This window comes from Mytilus californianus, unplaced genomic scaffold (genome assembly GCF_021869535.1).
Source record: "Mytilus californianus isolate M0D057914Y unplaced genomic scaffold, xbMytCali1.0.p SCAF_1, whole genome shotgun sequence".
Taxonomy (NCBI): domain Eukaryota; kingdom Metazoa; phylum Mollusca; class Bivalvia; order Mytilida; family Mytilidae; genus Mytilus; species Mytilus californianus.
The window spans coordinates 111011626-111037561 of NW_026262581.1; the positions used below are offsets into that span (position 1 = coordinate 111011626).

Consider the following 25936-nt stretch of genomic DNA (forward strand, 5'->3'; position numbering starts at 1 on the left):
AATTTCCCATCGACATGGCAGCTTATTTACTAGTAGTTGCTTTTAACTTTGAACATAAAAATGTCTGCAGAAAAAATAAACAATCATAATTCGGTCGCTGAGTCAGCATTACAGTCTTCGGTTGATCAAATCATGGATGGTACAGCTGTGGAACTTCCAAGCAAATGACAACTGAAGAATTGGCTTGTTGCAGACATGCAAGATTTGTCCGTCCAAATGAAGATGATTATCTATATACATCACACAAAAACAATTACAATAATCTTGTTCTTAACCTGGATTATGCAAATTGCAAAACTGGAGTAGCAGATGTAATATAGAATAGTAAACCTTGTTGTGCACTTTAATTTTGAGAATATCGATGAAATGTTGCAACTCACAAAATGCCAGGACAACTTAAAAAAAAAATAAGATTACACTATTATACAAACCATTGTATACATTAAATGTACATTTCATGTTTGGTTTCTTTCTTCTTAAATCATTTATTGTCATATAAGTAGAAAAATTAAAGTAGATAAAATATACACAGAGAACAAGTAAATGACTGTAAGAGTAACAGTAGAGGTGTGCCCTGATAACATGTGCTATGGATGGGGAGAATATTCTGCCATGTATTACAATGCCTAGAACTAATCTGCTTATGTTGAAATTACAGATAAAGATTAATTAAAAAAAACATTTTATAATTTTAGCAATTTACCTCAGCCAGATATGTTAGATTAAGATTTGAGAAGATTCGTACATTGAATGCTGATTTGATGACTCTTAGAAGTTACTTTAGTACAAAATATATAGACCCATCAGTTACAGAAAGGGTTGGTATTTTAATTAAGGACCTTCTAGTTTCTACTTTCAAGTAAAAGTGATGCATACAATTTTTGATATTTTACATCTTTTTAGGGAAAGTGTTTGACATGTTGGTCCCCTTTTGTCTCTGCTTTCAATTATAATTTGAGAATTGGAAAAGGTGCAAAAAAAAAAAAAACCAATACTGCAACATACAAGCGTCAACAAATACAGAGAAATTATAAAGTAATAGAACATAATTTTACTGATAGAATAGAATCCAATTTTTGTTGTTCATCTTGAAATCATTTTAAGGTTAGGTAAAGGGCACCATTGTTTTAGTAAACATACAATTACCTCTTTCATGAAAACAGCAGATTCAGAGTGTACAGGGACTTTGCTCCTTTGAGAAATCCAAAACTGTCGACTCTCTGATTGTAAACATTTTCTAGTATGTGCCCCACTTTTTGTAATTCTATATGTGCCATAAAACTGACATGCATCCCTGTGTTTGAAAGTTTATCTGTTCTAAAGAAATCTTTGTGCAAATTTTCAATAGATCATTTAAAACCAAGTGAAAAGAGGGTGGAGAAATTTATTCTTGGGTCAAGAATAGACCTACTTTGTGTATTATGACAGAAAACATGTTGTAATGTTTTGTGATGACATGTCACAGTATAAGGATAGATATTTATCATTTCTTACATAACTTCATTATTTTCAGGTTCCTTAAAGTGCATTTTTGTTTAGAGTAATTGAAGCGGGAAAAAAGTCTGTCATTTGGGTTATCTTGTCCCAGATTTTACAAATTTATATACATTATTGAAAAAATCCTGCCATTTAAATAGTATGAAGTTATAAAAGCTGTGTTTTGGACACTTTTTTTTAAACTGCCATAACCCTTTTATTTCATTTTTTAGAGTTATTCATAACATTAGAAAAATTGGGATACATTCTTTTAAAATGATCAACAAGAAAAGAGATACAAAATTAAGTCAGCCTAATGAAAGCTCATTGGTCTCTTTATTGGAACTTTAAACTTCAAAAATGATCGAAATGACCGAATCCGTAAGCTAGTCAACTCCTTCTAGGAGTTATTGCCCTTAAATGACACCCCCTCCCCCCGTTTCACATTTTTTGGTGTTTTTGGCAGAAACTATAGTAGATAGAGAGAGAAACTGTGAGTAAACAGCAAAATAAGATCTACTAATAAGTCAAATGATCAAAATAGTTATTCAATTCCCTTTAGGAGTTATTGTCCCTAAATGATGTTTTTTTTACTGATCAGCTTGAAATCTGTAAAAGATAAACTAGAATTTTTGTACAGCAAAATTTATCATCAACACAATAAAGCTAAGGCAGCCTTCTTCCAGAGGCTAGAAGACATTAAGCAGTATGAATGTTTTATTGATTTGAAATCAAACAGTCCTTGAACTTTTTTTTTTTTAATTTCAAAAAGGATGAGGATTGCACAAATAGACAACATGGCTATTTTCATTGGCCATGAACAATTTATATTGAATTTTGTGTAATATCTTTCTATGAATTTTAGCAATTCTAATCAGAAATATTAAAGCCTCTTAAAAATAAACCACCGTTTTAAGCCACAGTCTTTTTGTGGATCTTTTAAATGGACATTGTCTCAAATTTTAGTCACCCTCTAAATGAAAGAATATTTCATCTATTATTTATTACTTACAAAAAGTAATGTGACACTCTCCTGCTGTTTTGCTATTATGAAATGTCATACTGTATTACTATGGTATTATTAGGTGATGTTATAATATATATACGGCTGATGACATTTATGATGGGACTCATTCATAATATCATATTTTTCTCAAGTATACTGTAATTATTTTTAGGTTATGAAAAATTATGTATTAAAGGTACATGATTTATTACTAAAATAGATCATTAAGAACAAATTATGAGAGAAAACAAATTGTATGATAGTGTTATTGTGTAAAATAGATGTTTATACTTATAGAATCATGTTAAAATATTTATGACTTATTATTTCCCTCAGGAAAGAAGTAGGATTTAATACCTCTGTTGTATTTAAGTATGTTAAACTGTCACTATTCCTTATTTAGTAGTAAATGAATCTGACCAAAAAGGTTTACTAGCATAGGTCAGTTTTACTTCTTTATTAAACAGTCTGAAACCACATATCACACAGCCGGTAGAAATATTGTGCTACATATCCGTTCTTCAATTGCACATTTATCTACCATTAAGAACAATAAACGAAAAGGTTTTCAATGTTATGATGAAATGCTGCTGTCCCTTTATATAGAAAAATTGCTTAACTTATATCTGAAAATAAATTTACTACAGTAATATTTTAATACAGTAATATATATGTTTATCCATACCCAAGCCAGCAATGTTTTTATTCTTTTCATCGGATTATTTTCTTTAAAAATTATAACTTAACTAATGGTTAAACCAAAAAGTACCAAAGTTAATGAGGGAGCTTAACATACTATACTGCAATCCTTTCCTTAATGCTACAGTCTCTCAATGGGTTGTTTTAGGTTTATTCTGGGTATTTTTGATGCACTGTGTACTAAATGAAAATTATTTCAAATTGTGGTAAATTGCAACAGTGTATGATATTTGAGAGTACATTTAGATATTAACTGTACAATGCAACATAAAGCAACATTTCATAGAGTTGACTGATTACTACATAAACAGTCAATATTTTAAATAAAACATGTAAATAGAAAATATTTGACAGAAGCAGTTCAATCCTTTTGTATAAATAGCAGTATTTTTTGTACAGAGAAAATATGCAAAATTATAACCATAAAAAGCTGTTTGTAACAATATTGTTCAGGTAAACATCTTGCTGTAGGTTATTTTCAGGGGTGGATTTAGGGGGCCCAGAGTGCCCCCTCCCCCCCTTTATGGAGCTTTATTTAATGGTTACCTATTCCACTACAAATTTTGTCTAGATTGGGGGCCCACATGCCCCCTTTTATTAAAATTCTGGATCCACATTTGATTTTATCTTAGAACTACAAGAGTTCAAATTAACACAATACTTGAATTTTTGTAATGCAGTTCTAAAATAGAATGGACTTTATTCATGAAAATTAGTTGAATGTAAACTTTTAAAGTGTATGATAATAGGCACAGTGTATAAACAATTAATATGATACTGCCTTTTACTGTTACCTATCTTATTTTTTCAGTATTTCTATTCAATTAAAGACATATCCATTGGTGGACAATGTATTTGTTATGGTCACGCTGGGAACTGTCAACCTGTAAAAAACACTGATGTAAGTAGATACACATAAAAGAAAAAGGATTTTTAAATAACAGCTTGGAAAGTTATAATTTTTAGGCTTAAGACAACTGCATCAATCTAGAATGATAGAATGATATATTGGAATGATTTGTGTTTGTTTAAATGTAATTTTTACATCAGGTTTATTATTATATGACATTATAGTTTTCCTTGGTTAAATTGAAACTTGCTTGAAGTTTAAAATCAAAATAAGATATGATTAAAAATTTCATATGGATCATACCCATATTATTTAAGCCCCTTATTGTCTTCCATGATATGAGTAAAACTGATACATTTATTGCAAATTGAAAATCAGTGCTGTTATTAAAATTTATGCTATGCATTTAAATCTTTTGACAAGACACATTTGTAAGGACTATGTTATGTCCATTTTCAGAGGCGGATTTAGGGGCGGCATGGTACCTGGGTCCCCCTTATGGAGCTACTTTTATGGTTAATCTAGACTTTTTACCAGTTCCGCTCCAAACTTTGTCAAAATCCTGGATCCGCATCTGATTTTACCAGTTTTTATTGAAAATTTGTAAAGCTGCTTAAAATTACAATATCTTGTTACAAAAAAATGTGAGAAAACATTTTCTTTCTATAATAATTTGATTTTTATTAGATGGATTACCTAACTCTTCTTGCAGCATGTTTTAATTGAAATAGGAAATTGGAGAAATAACTTGAAAATTATGTTGAGATTATAACACATTTTGGATGTTTTAATTTGCTCCAGGTTTCTTTTAAGAGGATGCTTTGTCTGTGCATATAAATAGTTAACAAGGTTTAATGGTTAATTAGATGTTTAAAACAAGGAATTATTTGAATCTGGAATAATTTTGAATTCTGGAAAATTGATAGGAAATGTATGATGAAAACTAATAAATGGCTAAGGGGGGTTAGTTAGTTCATATTGAAATATCAGTGAGAGTAAAATTAACCTTAGCTATGCACACATAGCTAACCCTCTTTAGTTTGGTTAGTTTTCATCATACATTTCTTATCAATTTCCCAGAATTCAGAATTATTCCAGATTGAATTAATTCCTTGTTTTAAAGTAATTTTGTCTTGGTAGAGATTATCATGTTCCTGTATCCACAACACTTGTGGTAATAACTGTGAGAAATGTTGTCTAGGATATCATCAGAAGCAATGGCAACCAGGTCATCTTGGGGAAGGATGTGAAAGTAAGTAATTATGATAGATAAATTGAATAATATACTGAAAATTCATGCAACCCTGCGTTAATAGTGGCACTCTCCCTACACAAGGCATCAGATATAACATCCCCATTTAGACTTGACATGCTGCATGGTTATTCAGCCAAACAGATGCCCCTGTTTTGCATGGGTTTTACTGCTGTGAGAAGTCAAGGTGACCATATTTCTACATTTTATGCAATTAAATAACCTTTCACAACTCATTGTATAGGACAATTTAGAAATTTTGCACCTTGCAAATTTATCCTTCAAGATTATATATTATGTAAAAGTGATAGTTTTTAAAGCATAAAAAGGATACTAGTAACAGAGGAATTACCAAAAATATTAGACAACACAACACACCACACCAACCAACAACACGGGACTTCTCTGGAGAAAAAATTATGTACAAACAACAAGGAGCAACAAATGGTCCAGAAAGCCTGACTTAGCACAGGCACAAAATGTGGTGGGGTTAAAACCAGTGTTACATACATAGTAACCCTTAGCCTCATTTAATCTATCTGGACCAATGGTGTAAAAGTAAAAAATAAAAAAAAAACTTGGAAAGTAGACAAAATTATGAAATAATGTATAAACTTACTGTATGTTGTCAGTGTTTATTTTGGCAAAATGCATTTGTTACAATTACTATATGGCAATGTTTATAATGCTACTAATACATGTGTTTGTGCAGCATTAATTCATCTGCAAATTTGTGTAGTACAGCTTATTAAGTTTAATTTCTATTGTTAACAGAGACTAATTGTTTTGAACAATTTGGTCACTGTTGTATACTATATCTTAGATGTTTGAACTGTTTATTTTGATAGAGTGTAACTGTCACAATCATGCAGATGACTGTGTTTACAATGCTACAGTTGATGCCAGAGGTTTAAGTTTAGATTTCAAAGGAGAATATATTGGAGGTGGTGTATGTCTGAACTGTAGGGTAAGAATTTATGTCAAAGAACTTTTCTCATCTAGCCTTCAACTAACCAAAAGAATAGTATAAGCTGTTACTCCAATTTTCATCTAGTAATAATCAAAACCAGCACAATAATACCTCCCCCCCCCCCTCAAAAAAAAAAAAAAATGAACAAAGAGAGAGCACTCAATATTGATTTGAAATACTATAGTAATTTTTTTAACTAGATTGTTCTGTTTTGGAAACAGTAGGACTTCCTTATTTCCAATAAACATTTTGTTTTTCTTAAGGTAATGAAACTTGATGATTGCTGTCTGTCCTTGTATCTTTTTAATATAAAAGTAAGGAGACATGGTGTGATTCCAATGAGACATAATTACAAGGATATCAACAATTATATGTCACTGTAAGGCTCAATGAGCAAAACCCATTCTGTATAGTAAGCTATAAAGGGCCATGATATGACAAAATGTGAAACAATTCAAAACAGCCTGATTTATGCTAGAAACAATAAAAGAAATACATATACAGCAGACAGCAATCAGAATTGGGCAGAGTTAAACATAGTCTGTGAGTGCTTAAACTTCCCCCTAACCTTGGACAGTAGTGTAACAGCATAACATAACATAACAAAATGTAAAAATCAGTTGGAAAGGACTTGTCTCGTCAGTTGGCAAGAAGTGCAACAAAATGACAAAAACACAAAGTACCAAGATAAGAGTACTTGCAGTTACTGAAGTCTAGTTCAAAGTTAATATCATCTAACAGATAAACCATGTTTTCCAGGCAGAAATATAAATGTGAAAACACAGGCATTGACTGAAGATAGGACCATAAGCATCCACAACTGTACAATAATATATATATTTAGACATTCTTCAATTTGTCTAAAAAAACAACCAACACCAGTACTGACAAAGTCAACACCCAAAAATCCCACAAAAGTGCCAAACCAATAACCATAAGATTGTTATGATCTCACTGAGATCATTCTACTCACTAAGGTACCGATTGAGGGTCTACTAAACTATAACTGTTTTTGAAGTATAATTTAATTAATTGTTAGATGAGGGAGGGTTGCCTCACCTGACTCACTGTGAGACAAAATTGAGTATGAATTAATGTTATATGTAAAAAAAATTCTTTTTGTTCAATCTTGTGTGGGAATGGATTTTTTTTTATCCAATCCCTTTGTTTTAATATAATTGATTTAAACAATCAAATCTTTGAATTGAAGATTGTTAACAAATGTTTATTTTATTTAAGGACTATACTACTGGTATTAATTGTGAACAGTGTATAGATGGATATTACCGTCCCTCTAGTATACCCCACACCTCACAGTATCCATGTAGGCAGTGCAGATGTAGAGAAACATTAGGGTCTACCGATAGATGTTATACTGATGATAGTCATGTTCAAGAGGGATTAGTAAGTTGTTTACCATAAAGTTGGTCTGACTCTTAAATCATAGGGAACTAGCTCGGTTGTCTTGTGGTAGTGTGTTGGACTTCAGTGCAATAGGTTATGGATTCATACCCTGGCCAGGTCAACCTAACTTAGCAGGCAGCATTAAGGAGTAAGGGTGAAATATCTTTTTGTGGACTGTTACCTTGTGAAGTAGCACATTCAAAATTCTGTGTGTCGGTCTAGTACAAAGCATTGTTATTATTGATATTTCATTAACATGTTCTTGTCCTGAATATGCATTTAATTTTGTCACTGGACATTAAACAGCCATGCATGCATCATGTAATTATAGAGTTTGGCTTAGAATGAAACTTTAAGATATTTTTAAGTTGCATTTTTTAAAAAGTAGAAACTTGTGATATAATAAACTGATAAATTCAGCACATAATGTCCTTAAAGAAAACCCACTCTGTAAAAATATTTTTAAAAGTTTTTTGTCTACAGAAATTGTGATTTTCCATTTTGATATATTTCAGCAACCTGGAGACTGTATTTGTAAGCCAGGATTTGGTGGACGTCAGTGTAATGGTTGTGCCTATGGTTATTATGGATATCCTTACTGTAAACCCTGTCCATGTAATCCTGCTGGGTCAGTTGATCCTTCCAGATGTGATGGTAACTGTATATGTAAGGTAGGAATCACTGTTGGTTATTACATAGAAAAGAAATAACTGTATAGCTTTGAAGAGTTCTAGGTGTCAGTTATGAATTTTACTTCCCTGATTTACTGAAAGCATGTTAGGAATCCAGTTAGGTAGATTTTTCTAACCGTCAACAGACAGATTTATATGTAAAACTCTTCACTCACAGTCTAGAAGTTTTGATGATAATGAAGTTGTAACAAATATTATTCCTTTTAAAAATTGAATTTGAGCAAAGGATCTCCTACAGTGATGCATGGAAATCTTCTGTTTATTGTTGACTGTTAACTAGTATAAAAAGATGTGGTATGATTGCCGATGATAAATCTCTCCACCAGAGACCAAATGACCTAGAAGTTTACAACTCTAGGTCACCATTCGGCCATCAACAATGAGCAAAACCCATACCGCATAGTCAGCTATTAAAGGCCTTGAAATGACAATTGTAAAACAATTCAAATGAGAAAAATAACCCCTGATTTATGTACAAAACAATGAACAAAAAACAAATATGATATACAGAAACAAACGACAACCACTGAATTACAGGTTCCTGACTTGGGACAGACACATACAGAATGCGGCGTGGTTAAACTAGTTTGTTGGTGCGAAACCCTCCCCCTAACCTGGGACAGTGGTGTAACAGTACAACATAAGAACAAACTATAAAAATCAGTTAAAAAGGCCTTAACTCATTAGATCGATACAAAGCAGAAAAACATCAAACAAAAACACAGACCGGATGTGGCAGAGTATATATACATCCCCACAACTAAAAAGGCACAACTTACAGATCTGAGAGCATTTGCAGTTACTGACAGCTAGTTCAGAGCCAATAACAACTAATAAAAAAATCATGCATCTAAGACTAAAATATCAATCAGTACACATCCATTATCTAATGGATTTAGTGTAAAGACGTAATTAACAGTCAGAGAAAAACATAACCTTGTGCAATGCCAAGATACAGGTATTGACAGATTGTAGATCCATGAATGTGCATATGTATATAAAAATTATATTTAGTTACATTTTAATTTACTGATAACTAAAATCAATAGGTTGATAAGTAAATATTTAATCTAATCTTAAAATTACACTCAGTGTTTAGAATAAAAAAAAAGTGATAATCGGTGTGCAGTGCAGAAGAATGTAGATATTGTAAATATTTTAATCTTGGAATCTAGCCATGGTAAATCTTAAGGGAGAAAAGCCTGTTCCATATGGTCAATGTGCTGCAGGAGTAATTCTATTTTGAATATTTAGTCTACTGCATACTAATTTTCTGTTTTTAGCTCACCTGGCCAAAAGGGCCAAGTGAACTTTTCTCATCACTTGGCGTCCGTCGTCCGTCATCCGTTAACTTTTACAAAAATCTTCTCCTCTGAAACTACTGGGCAAAATTTAACCAAACTTGGCCACAATCATCATTGGGGTATCTAGTTTAAAAAATTTGTCTGGTGACCCGGCAAACCAACCAAGATGGCCACCATGGCTAAAAATAGAACATAGGGGTAAAATGTAGATTTTGGCTTATATCTCTGAAACCAAAGCATTTAGAGCAAATCTGACATGGGGGTAATATTGTTTATCAGGTCAAGATCTATCTGCCCTGAAATTTTCAGACAAATCTGACAACCCGTTAATGGGTTGCTGCCCCTGAATTGGTAATTTTTAGGAAATTTTGAAGTTTTTATACGCCCGTCAATTTTTGACGGGACGTATTATGGTATACAAATGTCCGGTGTCCATCCGTCTGTCCGTCCGTCTGTCTGTCCGGCGTAAACATGTCGCACCGTAACTTGAGAATGACTTATCCAAATTTCATGAAACTTAACATAGTTGTTTCTTATGATGGTCAAACGATCTGTATACTTTTTGGTGAAAATAAGATTAAAACTTTTTGAGTTACGGGACTTAGTAACTAAAACAGGTGTGTGTTTTTTTTCACATGTCGCGCCGTATCTTAAAAACAATTTATGGTTATTGCTTAAAACTTTACACACTTCTTAGTTATATTAATCTTAAGATCTGTATACTTTTTGGTGATGATTCAAAATTTTATTTTAGAGATATTGAGTATTTTGTTAAAAAAGGGGAGGGGTTTTTCACATGTCGCGCCGTATCTCAAAAACGATTTATGATTATTGCTTAAAACTTTACACACTTCTTAGTTATATTAACCTTAAGATCTGTATACTTTTTGGTGATGATTCAAAATTTTATTTTTGAGTTATTGAGTATTTTGTAAAAAAAGGGGGAGGGGTTTTTCACATGTCGCGCCGTATCTCAAAAACAATTTATGATTATTGCTTAAAACTTTACACACTTCTTAGTTATATTAATCTTAAGATCTGTATACTTTTTGGTGATGATTCAAAATTTTATTTTAGAGATATTGAGTATTTTGTTAAAAAAGGGGAGGGGTTTTTCACATGTCGCGCCGTATCTCAAAAATGATTTATGATTATTGCTTAAAACTTTACACACTTCTTAGTTATATTAACCTTAAGATCTGTATACTTTTTGGTGATGATTCAAAATTTTATTTTTGAGTTATTGAGTATTTTGTAAAAAAAGGGGGAGGGGTTTTTCACATGTCGCGCCATATCTCAAAAATGATTTATGATTATTGCTTAAAATTTTACGCACTTCTTAGTTATATTAATCTAAAGATCTGTATACTTTTTGGTTTTGATTCAAAATTTTATTTGAGAGATATTGAGTTTTTTGTAAAAAAAAAGGGGGTTTTTCGCATGTCACGCCGTATGTCAGAAACTATTTATGCTTATTGCATTAAAATTCACACACAAGACGACGGGCGTATCATGCACTCATGGCGCAGCTGTTTATTGGTTTTTATCTTGAATATTATTATAGATAGGGATAAACTGTAAACAGCAATAATGTTCAGCAAAGTAAGATCTACAAATAAGTCGCATGACCAAAATTGTCAGTCGACCCCTTTAGGAGTTATTGCCCTTTATAGTCAATTTTTAACAATTTTTTGTAAATTTTTGTAATCTTTTACAAAAATGTTCTTCTCTGAAACTACTGAGACAAATTTAACCATACTTGGCCATAATCATTATTAGGGTATCTAGTTTAAAAAATTTGTCCGATGACCCCGCCTTCCAACCATCATGGCCGACATGGTTAAAAATAGAACATAGGGGTAAAATGCAGTTTTTGAAGCATTTAGAGCAAATCTGACAGGTGGCAAAAATGTTCATCAGATTTAGATTTATCTGCCCTGAAATTTTCAGACAAATCCGACAACCCGTTGTTGGGTTGCTGCCCCTGAGTTAGTAATTTTACAGAAATTTTGCAGTTTTTGGTTATATCTTAGATATGATTATAATATCTAATATCTAATACTATCAATTATGATTTTAACCTTATTTTACATGATTTCCAAAGCATCAGTATATACAGGTGAGCGACACAGGCTCTTGAGAGCCTCTAGTTTAGACATTGACTTTATAAAAAGTTCACTATGAAGGAAGAAGTTATTAAAATTTGCATATAATGTTCATGTTGAAATCAATTGGTATTCTTTAAAACAAATAGTGTTTGGTTGTATAAACAAGCCATTGGCTATTTTTTACTGAGTAGACTGTACCTGAGAAACGGAAAATTTACCTTATGCAGTTCATTTTTATCCGGAAGTAAGATGAGCATTGAAGATAAGTCAACACAAAAAAAAAAATAAAGGTGTAAATCATAGTTTTATGCTTTTATATTAAAACTGAATGTATCCATTTATGTTTATGTTTCTTTTCTCAAATTATAGCCAAATGTGGAAGGACTAACATGTGACCAGTGTAAACAGGGATATTATAATCTAGATAGAAATCATCCAGATGGTTGTAGGAAATGTTTCTGTTTTGGTATATCAACAATATGCCAGAGCTCTGATCTAAGATTGATGAAGGTAGGAATTATTTTTATATGGAAAAGTAAAGAGATGAGAAGTATTTAGATAAAAAAGACTTAATTGTATGGCAAAACAATAAACAAAAACAAAAAACAAAACATTTGAGGTTAGGCCACACCAATTTGATTAATAGTTCTTTAGATTTTCCCAATCCTGTTTGGGAGAAATTGACTTTTCCAAAAAAAAGTTACTGCTTCCGCAAATTTTTGGTCCTCATGCCGCTCCAAAATTAGTTCTCCTTGAAATTTTTTTTTCACATAGACGCTTTTCTGTTGCATATAATGCTCCTATCATAAATCGATTTGTAAATAAAAGGTCAAAAATCGGGATGCCAACATGCAGTTGTGTCAGCTCATTGCCGTGGACAAGTAGTTATTGAACACACAGTTATCCAAAATGCTTCTCGTTTTACCTTTAAAGACCTGTTCTAGGTGATGCCGTATTGTGATTGGCATGCTCATGATAATTAGGGGTGTGTAATTGGTTCAACCACTTCTAGTCCAGCTAAAGAGTTTTAAATGCATTACAGCTTTTAGGAGCAAAAGGAAAGAGTATTTTGCTCAGTAAGAAAAATGCATGTGAATGGGGTGACAGGTATTTTAAAGGAATATTTTAATATATTTGGATCTACATGTATAGCAATATAACTATCTTACTCAGGATGTTGTTTTAGTACAAAGCAAGAAATATTCACCTCACTCATTATTGATCCTAAATATGCATAAATAGTTCCAACTGGATGTCAAGCAGCCAATAAATAAAGGCAACAGTAGTATACCGCTGTTCAATAGTCATAATTCCATTAAGCAAAAACAAATTTGGGTAACAAACTAAAACCGAGGGAAACACATCAACTATAAGAAGAAAACAACGGAACAACAGAAACACTGAACTTCAACAATAAACAATCATTACCATATTATAATGAAAACTATCACATATCTTTCAGAGGCATTTTTTAGGATACATACACATATTTTAGTTAGTCCCCTACCGACGAAGTGGATGGGGACTTTAGGTTTGCACTCTGTCTGTCTGTCTGTCTGTCTGTCTGTCCATCCGTCAGTCAGAAAATCAGTTTTCCACACTTTTTTTAGCTCACCAGGCCCAAAGGGCCAAGTGAGCATTTCTCATCACTTGGCGTCAGTCGTTCGTCGTCCCGCGTCCGTCGTCTGTCTTCCGTAAACTTTTACAAAAATCTTCTCCTCTGAAACTATTGGGCCAAATTTAACCAAACTTGGCCACAATCATCATTAGGGTATCTAGTTAAAAAAATGTGTTCGGTGACCCGGCCAACCAACCAAGATGGCCACCATGGCTAAAAATAGAACATAGGGGTAAAATGTAGATTTTGGCTTATATCTCTGAAATAAAAGCATTGAGAGCAAATCTGAAGTGATAAAAATGTTTATCAGGTCAAGATCTATCTGCCCTGAAACTTTCAGATGAATCAGACAACCCGTTGTTAGGTTGCTGCCCCTGAATTAGTAATTTTAAGGAAATTTTGCCGTATATGGTTATTATGTTGAATATTATTATAGATAGAGATAAACTGTAAACAGCAATAATGTTCAGCAAAGTAAGTTCTACAAATAAGTCAACATGACCAAATGGTAAGTTGACCCTTAAGGAGTTTTTGCCCTTTTATAGTCAATTTTTAACAATTTTTCGTAAATTTTTGTTATCTTTTACAAAAATCTTCTCTGAAACTACTAAGATGAATTTACCCAAAGTTGTAAACAATCATCATTAGGGTATGTAGTTTAAAAATTGTGTCTGATGACCCCGCCCGCGAACCAAGATGGCCGACATGGCTAATATTGGTACATAGGGTAAAATGCAGTTTTTTGCTCATATATCTAAACCCAAAGAGGTCAAGATCTATCTGCCCTTAAATTTTCAGACCATTCAGGCAACCTGTTGTTGGGTTGCTGCCCCTGAATTGGTAATTTTTAGAAATTGTTTCAGCTTTTGGTTATTATCTTGAATATTATTATAGATAGAGATAAACTGTAAACAGCAATAATGTACAGCAAAGTAAGACCTACAAATAAGTCAACTTGACCAAAATGGTCAGTTGACCCCTTAAGGAGTTATTGCCCTTTATAATCAATTTTTAACAATTTTCATAAATTTTGTAAATTTTTACAAAATAATTTCCACTGAAACTACTGGGCCAAGTTCATTATAGATAGAGATAATTGTAAGCATCAAGAATGTTCAGTAAAGTAAGATCTACAAACACATCACCATCACCAAAACACAATTTTGTCATGAATCCATCTGTGTCCTTTGTTTAATATGCACATAGACCAAGGTGAGCGACACAGGCTCTTTAGAGCCTCTAGTTCTTCATGCTCCAAGATATTTATTTGTTAATTGATATATAGTTTTATCATGACAAGTTACAGATCAAGTTCGAAATTTGTTCCAGTCTGATGATTTTGTGCAGAGTTATGGTCCTTGGACTTCGAAAATTTACTCAAATAATTAGTTTTCAGCAATTTTTTCCATCATGCTAGAATATATTGATTTGATAATAGGTATATAGTTTTATCATGACAAGTTACAGATCAAGTTCAAACTTTGTTCTGGTCTGATGTTTTTGTGCAGAGTAATGGTCCTTTGACTAAGAAAATTCACTCAAATAATCAGTTTTCCACACTTTTTTGTCATGCTTGAAGATATTGACTTGATATTTGTTATATACTTTAAACCATGACAAGTTATAGATCAAGTTTGCACTTTGTTCCAGTACAATGAATTTTTACCGGTAGCAGACTATGTATTGCCGTGCAATACTCTCAGAATGCTTGTTTTATTCAACATGTGTCATTTACCTAACTAACATACTTCCTCTAGTAAAACTGCATCTGCTATGCTTCCTAAATATATATATGGTTTTAAATGAAAATTCACATAGACAAAGCTTACTTGAAGAAAATAACCAAAATTAACTAAACCACAGTCAGACAAGAAAGTCTGATATGGTATAGGAACCAATAAATCAAATTATATGCATTAGAGCATCATTGAACCACGTTAATCTATGAAATAACCCAGTTATAACATGTACATAAATTGTACAACTTCTAAATCACACAATTTAAAAAAAAAATTATACTGCTCGCTTCACTTGTAGAGCACTCCTCCAAAAAACTCATTTTCAAGAAATATATAAAAAAAAAAAATATTTCGCTCGCTCAACCCCTATTTTTTGGAGCATTTGTCCAAAGAACTATTAGTCAAATTGTTGTGGCCTTATGGTTGTAAAAGGAACTGGGACCAATTAATTTTTTTGATGGCAGAAATAAAATGTGTGATGACCATACCAACACTAAGAAATTCAGATTTTATCATATTTTTTTTCATGACAGATATCACACTTGTTGGGTGGAATGGGTGGATGGACAGTAACCACACTGACCACTGAGGGTTTTACATTGTTTGTCCAACCTAACAATAAGGGATGGCTGGAGTACCTGTCTTATCCAGCTTCTAGTCAGAACTCATTGGACCAGACAGGTTCTGATGTTATATACTACTGGCAAGCTACAATCAAATATCTAGGCAACAGGGTAAGTACTGCAGCCTTATCCAGCTTCTACTCAGAATTCATTGGACCAGACAGGTTCTGATGTTATATACTACTGGCAAGCTACAATCAAATATCTAGGCAATAGGGTAAGTACTGCAGCCTTATCCAGCTTCTACTCATAATTCATTGGACCAGACAGGTTCTGATGTTATATACTACTGGCAAGCTACAATCAAATATCTAGGCAATAGGGTAAGTACTGCAGCCTTATCCAGCTTCTACTCAGAATTCATTGGACCAGACAGGTTCTGATGTTATATACTACTGGCAAGCTACAATCAAATATCTAGGCAATAGGGTAAGTACTGCAGCCTTATCCAGCTTCTACTCAGAATTCATTGGACCAGACAGGTTCTGATGTTATATACTACTGGCAAGCTACAATCAAATATCTAGGCAATAGGGTAAGTACTGCAGCCTTATATCAAAATAGATATTATTGCATAAAAAGCTAGTCAAGTTGTTGTATGGGATATTTATAATTGCATTGATTTGGATTACATTGTTTTGGATTACATTGTTTTGGATTGCATTGTTTTGGATTACATTGTTTTGGATTACATTGTTTTGGATTACATTGTTTTGGATTACATTGTTTTGGATTGCATTGTTTTGGATTGCATTGTTTTGGATTACATTGTTTTGGATTACATTGTTTTGGATTGCATTTAGAGAGATAGGAATAATAACAATGTAGAAATTTTTCAAATTAAAGAGAAAGACTAGATTTGCATGTTACAGAGAAACAGTTGATTGATAATGGCTGTAATTAGTCAATATTCTGTAATGAACATGAATTGAGTAGAGAATTTAAGTTTTTTACATAGATAAAAAAGGGTATATCTGTATAGATTTGTTTGTTGAAAGAAAACTGTAAAAGGGGATATATGTGAGTTTTATCTATTTCATATTGATGATATTTCAGTCTCTAATGTGAAATAAAAGTATCATTTAAAATGATAATGAGTTGATGTTTTCTTTTCTTAATTTCAGTTAACATCGTATGGAGGAACATTAGAGTATATACTACAATATGATTTAGATACAACAGTACCATTCCAGAGACATATCTTTGATGTTAATGTGATTATTCAGGTTGGTGTTTCTGTATATTTTCTATTTACATGAAATCAGAGAAACAGTTGATTTTTGTCGAGCCTGTGACTTCTGTCGCAGAAAGCTCGACATAGGGATAGTGATACGGCAGTGGCAGCGGCGGCGTTAACTAACTTTAAAGCTTAATATTTCAGAAGGTAGAAGACCTGGATGCTTCATACTTTGTATATAAATGCCTTATGGTATGAAGTTTCCGTCTGTCATATGTCCATTGTCCTTGGTCTCATTTTCATGGTTCAGTGACTACTTGAAAAAAAAGTTAAGATTTTTTGTAATGTTAATTTCTCTCTTATTATGAGTAATAGGATAACTATACAGTCAAACCTGCCTTAACGACCACCTGTATTGAACGACCACATGCTGTTAACGACCACTTTTCAAGTCCCCCAATAGATTTCCCTATTTATTTTAACTGTATTAAGCAACCACCTGCTTAACGTGACCAGCAACGGCATAAATTTGATCAAATGACCACATGCACTGTCTTAAACGACCACAATTTACTTGGAAGGATCAGCGGCTTTCAAAAAAGTGTAATCATACCGCCATTTTGATGATCGATGTTGACTTTCCTCTTGTTTAAACTCGGCCGATCCGTTGCGAGAGTAGCAGATTCACTTGAGGATTGCCGCTTGTTGACATTCTAACAATCGGCAATCCTTGAGTGAATCCACTAGAATGGAATTGACTGAGTTTAGACAATTGATTACCACAAAGTTCAAAAATCAGGCCAAAGATCGCTTATTTCTAATTATTTTAAAGTTCAACTCGTGTTTGGAGTGAAATTGGTTATTCAAAGGGAACTACTGGCAGTTATATGATTGTGACAAAAATTACCAAAAATGACGATGATGCAGTTGATGATTACACAATATAATTAGCATGGCTAGAGAAATAAATATTTCTTAACAGTTATAAGAAACAAGTGATCAAATTATATTTTTAATTGAATAAAACGTATTTGAAAGTCCTTGCATAATGAGACAATTTATATAAAATCTTGAAGAACAAATGAGGGCTCTGCAACCTGGGGTATTTTCACAGTAATTAGATTGGACCTAATATAACAAGGAAATGTATGAACACATTAAAAGAAAATACAAAAAGACAAGGAAAAAATTTAATTAGATAAATATACATACAAGACCAATACAGTATTGTTAACTCACACTAGTATGTTCAAAAGTTATAATGCACATAAATGCTTCCTTCTATTCAAATTGGGGAACCTGTATTCAAAGACCACCTGTATTAAGAGATCACTTTTGCATTCTCCCTTGAGTGGTCTCTTAATACAGGTTTGACTGTATTTGGTATGTGCGTACCTTGCAAGATCATCATGCCTGTCAGACAGTTTTCACTTGATCTCGACCTCATTTCATGGATCAGTGAACAAGGTTAAGTTTTCCTGGTCAAGTACATATCTCAGATACTATAAGCAATAGGTCTACTATATTTGGTGTTTGTAATGATTGTAAGGTGTACATGTCCAACTGGCAGGTGTCATCTGACCTTGACCTCATTTTCATGGTTCAGTGGCAAAAGTTAAGTTTTTGTGTTTTGGTCTGTTTTTTTAATACTGTATGCAATAGGTCAACTATATTTGGTGCATGGAAATATTTTATGATGTACATGTCAGTCTGGCAGGTTTTATTTGAGCTTGACCTCATTTGCAAGGTTCATTGCTCAATGTTAAGTTTTTGTGTTTCGGTCTGTTTTTCTAATACTGTATGCAATAGGTCAACTATATTTGGTGCATGGAAATATTTTACGATGTACATGTCAGTCTGGCAGGTTTTATTTGAGCTTGACCTCATATGAAGGTTCATTGCTCAATGTTAAGTTTTTGTGTTTCGGTCTGTTTTTCTAATACTGTATGCAATAGGTCAACTATATTTGGCTTATGGAAATATTTAACGATATACATGTTAGTTTGGCAGGTTTTATTTGACCTTGACCTCATTTTCATGGTTCATTGCTCAATGTTAAGTTTTTGTGTTTTGGTCTGTTTTTCTTAAACTTTAAATAATAGGTCAACTATATTTGGAGTATGGAATGATTGTAAGGTGTATATGTCTTACTGGCAGGTATCATCTGATGTTGACCTTGTTTTCATGGTTCATTGGTCAATGTTCAGTTTTCCTGGTTAACTTTGTTTCTTAGATACCATAAGCAATAGGTCAATTTTATTTGATGCATGGAATGATTTTTAGGTGCACATATCTGTCTGGCAGGGTTCATCTGACCTTGACCTCATTTTCATGGTTCATTGGTCAGTATATAATTTCCATGGTTTGATCTGTTTCTTTTATACTATAAGTAATAGGTCATCTATATTTGGTGTATGGAATGATTGTATTAAAGGTGTACATGTATTTCTGGCTTGGTTTATCTGACCTTGACCTCATTTTCTTGGATCATAAATGTTAATGTGATACTTGTATTTAAACTTTATATTTAGGACTATCAACATAAAATCAATGGTCAGTATAGTAGGCGAGATATTTCAACGTGTGCACTCTTGTTTATTTATAAGTAAATCATGTGGTAGCAAGATTCAGTCAATAGTAAAACATTGAATTCCTATGTAGTACTGGTAATATGCAGTAATGTACAAATATAATAATGGTTTTCTAATTCTGTGTTTCATGAGATAATAATTAGTTGATGAATTAATTGTAGTTCGTTTAACATACAGTGGTAGATAACTTAGTAAATTGTACCCAACTAACTGGCATTTAAACGAAAAAAAGGTTTAAGAAGTTACTAAGGGTTTAAAAATAAAATCCTTTCCATTTCTAACTGGCTTCAAGTAGAATTATTAGAGATGTTTTCTTTGCTTTCAGGGAAGCAATATAACTTTAACCAGTGGTAAAGGCTATGTCCGAGAGAACAATGACCATACTGAGAGACTGACATTGACAGAGAATAACTGGTACAGAATGACAGATGGAGGGAGATATGTAGACTTACAACCTGTCAGTAAACAAGACTTCATGACAGTTCTATATAATGTGGAAAGACTACTGATCAGAGCTACCTACCATACTGGACAGAAAACTATGTAGTATGTATATGGTACACTATACAACACTCCTCCCTTACTCTGTAAATTATATTGTCATTACACAGGCTTAAGTACATTATTTAGGGAAAAATTCTGTCGAAGCCACATACCATTAAAAAAAGAATACCATATGTATCTTGCCAAAAATAGACCTAACCACTACGTATAACAGACCAGTGTAACATATTACAAAGAACATAAAAATGTGCAAGTTGTATTACCCATAGTGTTCAATATATCCTCACATTTTGTAAACAGCTCTTTATAAAGCATGGAAACTTTATACATATCATTCAGGACATGGTATGTATCTAGAAAGTGTATAGCACTTTTCCTTAATTCACAACAGCAACTCATTAATACCTTTAAATAAATCGTCTATAGATCAATATTAGATTATATTTCTGTAGTTTGATTGATATTACCTTCAATTTCAGTTTAAAGAGTGTTACCTTAGATACAGTTAGTGCCTCCTCTCCAAGCAACCTAACACTACCTACTGTAGAGAAATGTAACTGTCCTCGAGGCTATCATGGATTATCTTGTGAGGTATGTATGATATTGTTTCTTTCAAGTGCTACATTAAGATATGTTTAAATATATGATTAATTTTATGATTTATTTGTCAATAAATTAGAGAAATAGTTTTACTGCATAGAATTTATAAGGAAATTATAAAAGGAAAATAATGATGAAATCATCTCAAAATATTTAAATCATATATTTCTTTTTAGATGGCCTTACAGCTTATTTTTAGCACTATATCCACATTAATGGTGGACAGTTCTGATATTGAAAGACATTTCAGTCAAATGAAAAAGAAGGGAAATGAATATTTTTATACTTTTAAAATGATTGTAGTGTTCATGCACCAAGCATAACTTTCACCCCAGTTGTAGTATTGTTTATTAGTCCCCTACCGACGAAGTCGAAGGGGACTTTAGGTTTGCACTCTGTCCGTCTGTCTGTCCGTCCGTCCGTCTGTCTGTCCATCAGTCAGTCCGGCAAATCAGTTTTCCAGACTTTTTTTCTTCATTCTTGAAGATATTGATTTGATATTTGGTGTATTGTTTTATCATGACAAGTTACAGGTCAAGTTCGATTTTCACGATTTTAGCTTTTCTCATTGTTCAGTTACAGCCCTTTCCCTAGAATTAAATTTTTGATGAAATACTTATTAATTACTAGATTTCTGTTCAAAGGGAATTAACTCATTTTTTTTTGTTAAAGATTTGTAAAAGACATTGTATTAAGATAAATGACATTTTGGATTTTCTTTCCTTTTCTTTAGTAAATTGTTTGAAGAATTTAGTGGTAGGTTTGCTCCATCACAATGAATTTTTAACCGGTAGGGGACTCTGTATTGCCATGCAATACTCACAAAATGCTTGTTTATATTGAAAACAGAGTTGTCTGCCTGGCTACAGAAGGGTAGATGATATTGTCTATGGAGGAAGATGTCAACAATGTCAGTGTCATCAGCATGCTGACAAGTGCAATCCTAACACTGGAAAATGTATAGTAAGTTGACCTTGAAAATGTATAGTAAGTTGACCTTGAAAATGTATAGAAAGTTTACCTGATGATTCCAATATTGGTCTTAAGTGACTGTCACAGAGATAACTATTATGATTAAGCTTATACATGTAATTAAATAATATTTTTTTTTATAATTGTGATTATGAATGTATTGCAATAGTCTATTGCTCGAATATCTGTTCTAATATCAACTTACTGTATGAATGATGTTTAAGCCAAGAGATAAGTGTTACTTTTTAGTAGAAATATCATCAACATACAGTGTGTGGTCATATTTGTTTGTGGTTAAGAGTTAACCCCAGGGCCTTATAACACCATGGTGCCATATATATTTTTTACCATTGTGCTGTCTGAATTGATTTTATGGTAGAATGTTTAATATCATGTGGTGCTATTATTTATGGAAAACAGTACTATTTCAAATCCCTTGGTGCTATTTAAAAATACTGGGGAGAACAATATCAGGTTGCTTGTACATGTTTGATTGGAGAAAAAGAAAAATTTAATAAGCAACATTTTCTGTGCTTCTTAGAATTCTAAGTAGTTGTTTTAGTGTTGACCATGAATCAGCATTCAGAATAATTTTTTTTCAGGACTGCAAGGATCACACTACGGGGGACAGATGTGATCAATGTTTACCTGGTTACTATGGCGATCCTATGAAGGGAACTCCAATGGATTGCAAAGCATGTGCCTGTCCATCAATTGACCCCAGAAATAATTTTGCCACCAAATGTGAATGGCACCCTGTTATTTTAAATGAAGATAATTATCATTGTTTGGACTGTAGAAGAGGACATGTAGGAGTACATTGTGAACTGTAAGTTTTTTTTCATTTGTTATAGTAATCTTTATTACTTTACAATCAGGTAAGTTGTTTTTTTTTTAAATTTAAATCAAGATTTTCAGAGTTAGAGCATACTTTTGAAACTGAAATTTAATTAAAGAGGTGAATTTTGTAAAATTCATACAGATTATAATTGACGCATGCACTTTCTGTGTATTATAAGAAAGGAGATAAATGCACATATTGTGTTATTGAAAGTATCATTTGAAGACCATTGAAAATTAAATCAATATTTGAAAATTTGATGAATATTATAGTTGTGGTCCAGGTTACTATGGTGACCCGTTGATACCAGGAGGATATTGCCGATCATGTGAATGTAATGGAAACATTGACTTGAGAGACCCTTTCAGTTGTGATTCTATGTCAGGAAGATGTTTGAAATGTTTGAATAATGCTGATGGTGACCGATGTGGTGTGTGTAAAGCTGGGTTCTACGGCACAGCTGTAAACGGGGACTGCTCAGGTATTGTTAAATACTTGATACACCATAAGTTTTGAAAAAAATACTTTATTTCATGTTTAGCCATTTCTAGTTTACTTTGCGGCAATTTATTTTTGCAGTTTTCTTATTTTCTTCATGTACTTATGTAAAGGAAAATCTAAGAATTGCATATTCACGATATTTTTCTATTTATGATGTTGTGATATTAGTTGGTTTACAGTGTCTGAATTGGATGTATTTTTCACACCTAATTACACATCACAGAAATGATTAGATAGGACTTAAAGATGGCTTACTCTTTTTTTTATAAAAATTGCATTAAGTGTTACCCTAGACCATCCTTCCATCTGTTGGTCTTTCCATCTGTCCCATTTTCGTTTCCGCACTCTAACTTTAGTTTGACTCCTGCAAATTTTATGCAAACTCAAACATAATGCTAAGAACCACAACACGCAAACAGAGATCGAATATGGGCAGTGAGTCATTTAATGTTCTAGAGTTATATCCCATTATAACTTGGAAAATTGCAAATTTTTCAGTTTCTGCACTCCAACTTAAGTTTGTCTCATCCAAATTTTATGAAACTGATATTCAATGCAGTGATCCACAACACGCAGATAGAATTCAAATATGGGCAGTAATTCATTTACTATTCTGGATTTATGCCCCTTTTTAACTTGGAAAATTGCAAAACTTGAGTGGGGGCATTCGTGAAAGAAGTGTTTTATTGGCAAATACAGAAATAATGATGAAATTGTTTAAATGTAGTGTTATAAAAACATTGAAATATTGCATTTTTGATTTTGGGTTGACCATATATTATAAAACATTGAAATTATTACATTGTTTCCCTTCTGAATTTTAATTTTTAGATCTTTAGTTAGTTATTTAGAAGTGTAATTGTGATAGAGTTTTAAAAGACTATGGAATATTTCTTATTTTCATAATACACATTTTGTAATGTTTCAGCATGTGATTGTGACAGTTACGGGTCCACTGGTTTGTCTTGTGACCGTTTTACAGGTCAATGTCAGTGTAAAGAAAACTTTGGAGGAAGAAAGTGTGATCTATGTCAGGTAACTTTGACATCTTAAATATATACTATGATTAGCCTTATTAAGATGACCTTTCAATTAATGATTTGGGTTATGGTGTTTGTATTTAGTTTTTGAAGAAGATCATTAGTTTGAACTAGTTAGAAAAAAAATAGGATCCAATATGTAAAAAGAAGATGTGTGAAATTGGGGATTAGACAGTCACTTATGAACATCTAAAAGTTTATTCAATGTAAGCAGACAAGAGGTTTATTTAAGGGAGAAGGGGGATAGGAACTACGGAGGAGTGTTCTTTTAAATCTTTTTTTTTTGGAAACATATACTTTTGCTATTCTAAACACAAGAATACATACAGCACAGAAAACCCAGGTTTATTCACTAATTCAAGTTAAAGACACCAAGGTTCAATAAACATAGTAAAGACATGTTTACAATATAGCAACTAACATTGGTAACTAACCCCTTAACATAAATAACAGCAGTAACTAACTTTAACATCATTATTATTTGTAATCTTATTTCACAAGCATTTTTCATCTAATTTGATTGATTCTTACATGCAATTGATAACAATCTAACAGATAAAGTAAAGTTATTAAGAGTGTTAGATAATTCATTAACTTTACAGAAAGGATTTGGTCAGATGGAAGAGGGTTGTCTCCCCTGTGATTGTGATGATCAGGGTTCAGCAGGGGACCAGTGTGATCCCTATACTGGGCAGTGTGTTTGTAAGATAGGTGTAACAGGACTTCAGTGTAAAATATGCAAGGAAGGGTTTTATGGATTTTCTTATAGAGGGTGTATTGGTATGTCTTTCCATCAAAATATATTTTCAGAATTAATTTATACAATATCTTTAAAATCTAATAAGTTTTGATGAGTAAAAGTTTAAATGAGGAAATTAGTTTTAAGTAAAAATATCTCTAGAATTTTAGTAATGTTTAATATGTGATTTTTTTTTGTTTTTAACACAAAATTTTCAGATAATTTTTAAGTGAAACTTTTGATACTAAATTAATTTTTTTTTTTTAAAATGATGACATTTGATGACAATTTAGACTTATATGTTTTACACCAGATTGTAATTGTGACCCTGATGGAACTAACCAGACATATCAGTGTAGTATGAACACAGGTTATTGTAACTGTTTACCCAATGTTATTGGTTCTAAATGTGACAGTTGTCAGGTACAATGCTTGTCCCAAATATTAACCTATCTGCTAGTAGTTCTTTTCTTCTTGAACTGCCGGAAATAGATTCTTCTTTTTTTGACAAGTATTATTGTCAGATTTGGCGGGTTGTGTTATCTGTTACCACACTATATAATTGGACATGTAAAGTCTTGTTGCCAAACCATTTCAGTAAGATGGATTTCTGTTCTTATCATTTTCAATATTGATATAAGAAAAAGAAATGCAAATTTTAAAGAATCCATTGTCATTTCTATGATGATAATTGATAGTTTGAAGAGAAATAAGGTTCTGGTTAAAGCTAGGTTCTGGTTTTCACCTTTAATTCAAATGTTTCACTTGATAAATTTGCTTGGTAGTTTTGAGAGGTTCAGACACCTGATTCTCCAGAAAAATCTTATTCCTCATGCTTAATTCTGTACTGAGGTATATCTATGAAGAAGATACCATTTATATTATTCAAATTCATTTGTTGTATGTATTTTCTGTTTTTTTTGTACATTCAGAAAAGGTAAAAAAAATAGAATGTTAATTTTTTATTTTTTTTAGCGCAGTATGAGTCTTCGGTCAGCAATTTTTCATTAATTATGAACATAAGAAAATGTTAGGTATAGGTCAATGATATGACAACTAAACAGGATAATTACAAAAGAGAACAAAAAATTGTATAAGATTTATCTAGGATAAATGAAGGAGGTTATTTATAGTTTACTCTGGGACCAATATATCTATTAGTTTCTGATGCTGTCTATAATTTCAGGTTTTCTATTTGTTGATTGTTGTTGATAATAAAAACATTGGATG

General features: G+C 32.3%; 1 protein-coding gene across 2 annotated transcripts in view; it reads left to right on the plus strand.

Moving 5' to 3' along the window:
• LOC127730644 (laminin subunit alpha-2-like) overlaps positions 1-25936 on the plus strand; it is a 136779-nt gene that overhangs the window by 55787 nt on the left and 55056 nt on the right. For both annotated transcript variants that reach the window (XM_052239146.1, XM_052239154.1), the window contains exons 6-20: positions 696-818; positions 3993-4082; positions 5172-5283; positions 6132-6250; positions 7493-7657; positions 8173-8328; positions 12131-12271; positions 15652-15852; positions 16866-16967; positions 19835-20055; positions 20493-20604; positions 21463-21576; positions 22188-22414; positions 22699-22907; positions 23856-23962. In XM_052239146.1, coding sequence (XP_052095106.1) covers positions 696-818; positions 3993-4082; positions 5172-5283; positions 6132-6250; positions 7493-7657; positions 8173-8328; positions 12131-12271; positions 15652-15852; positions 16866-16967; positions 19835-20055; positions 20493-20604; positions 21463-21576; positions 22188-22414; positions 22699-22907; positions 23856-23962 — 2199 coding nt within the window. The remainder of the gene's footprint in view (positions 1-695; positions 819-3992; positions 4083-5171; positions 5284-6131; positions 6251-7492; positions 7658-8172; positions 8329-12130; positions 12272-15651; positions 15853-16865; positions 16968-19834; positions 20056-20492; positions 20605-21462; positions 21577-22187; positions 22415-22698; positions 22908-23855; positions 23963-25936) is intronic.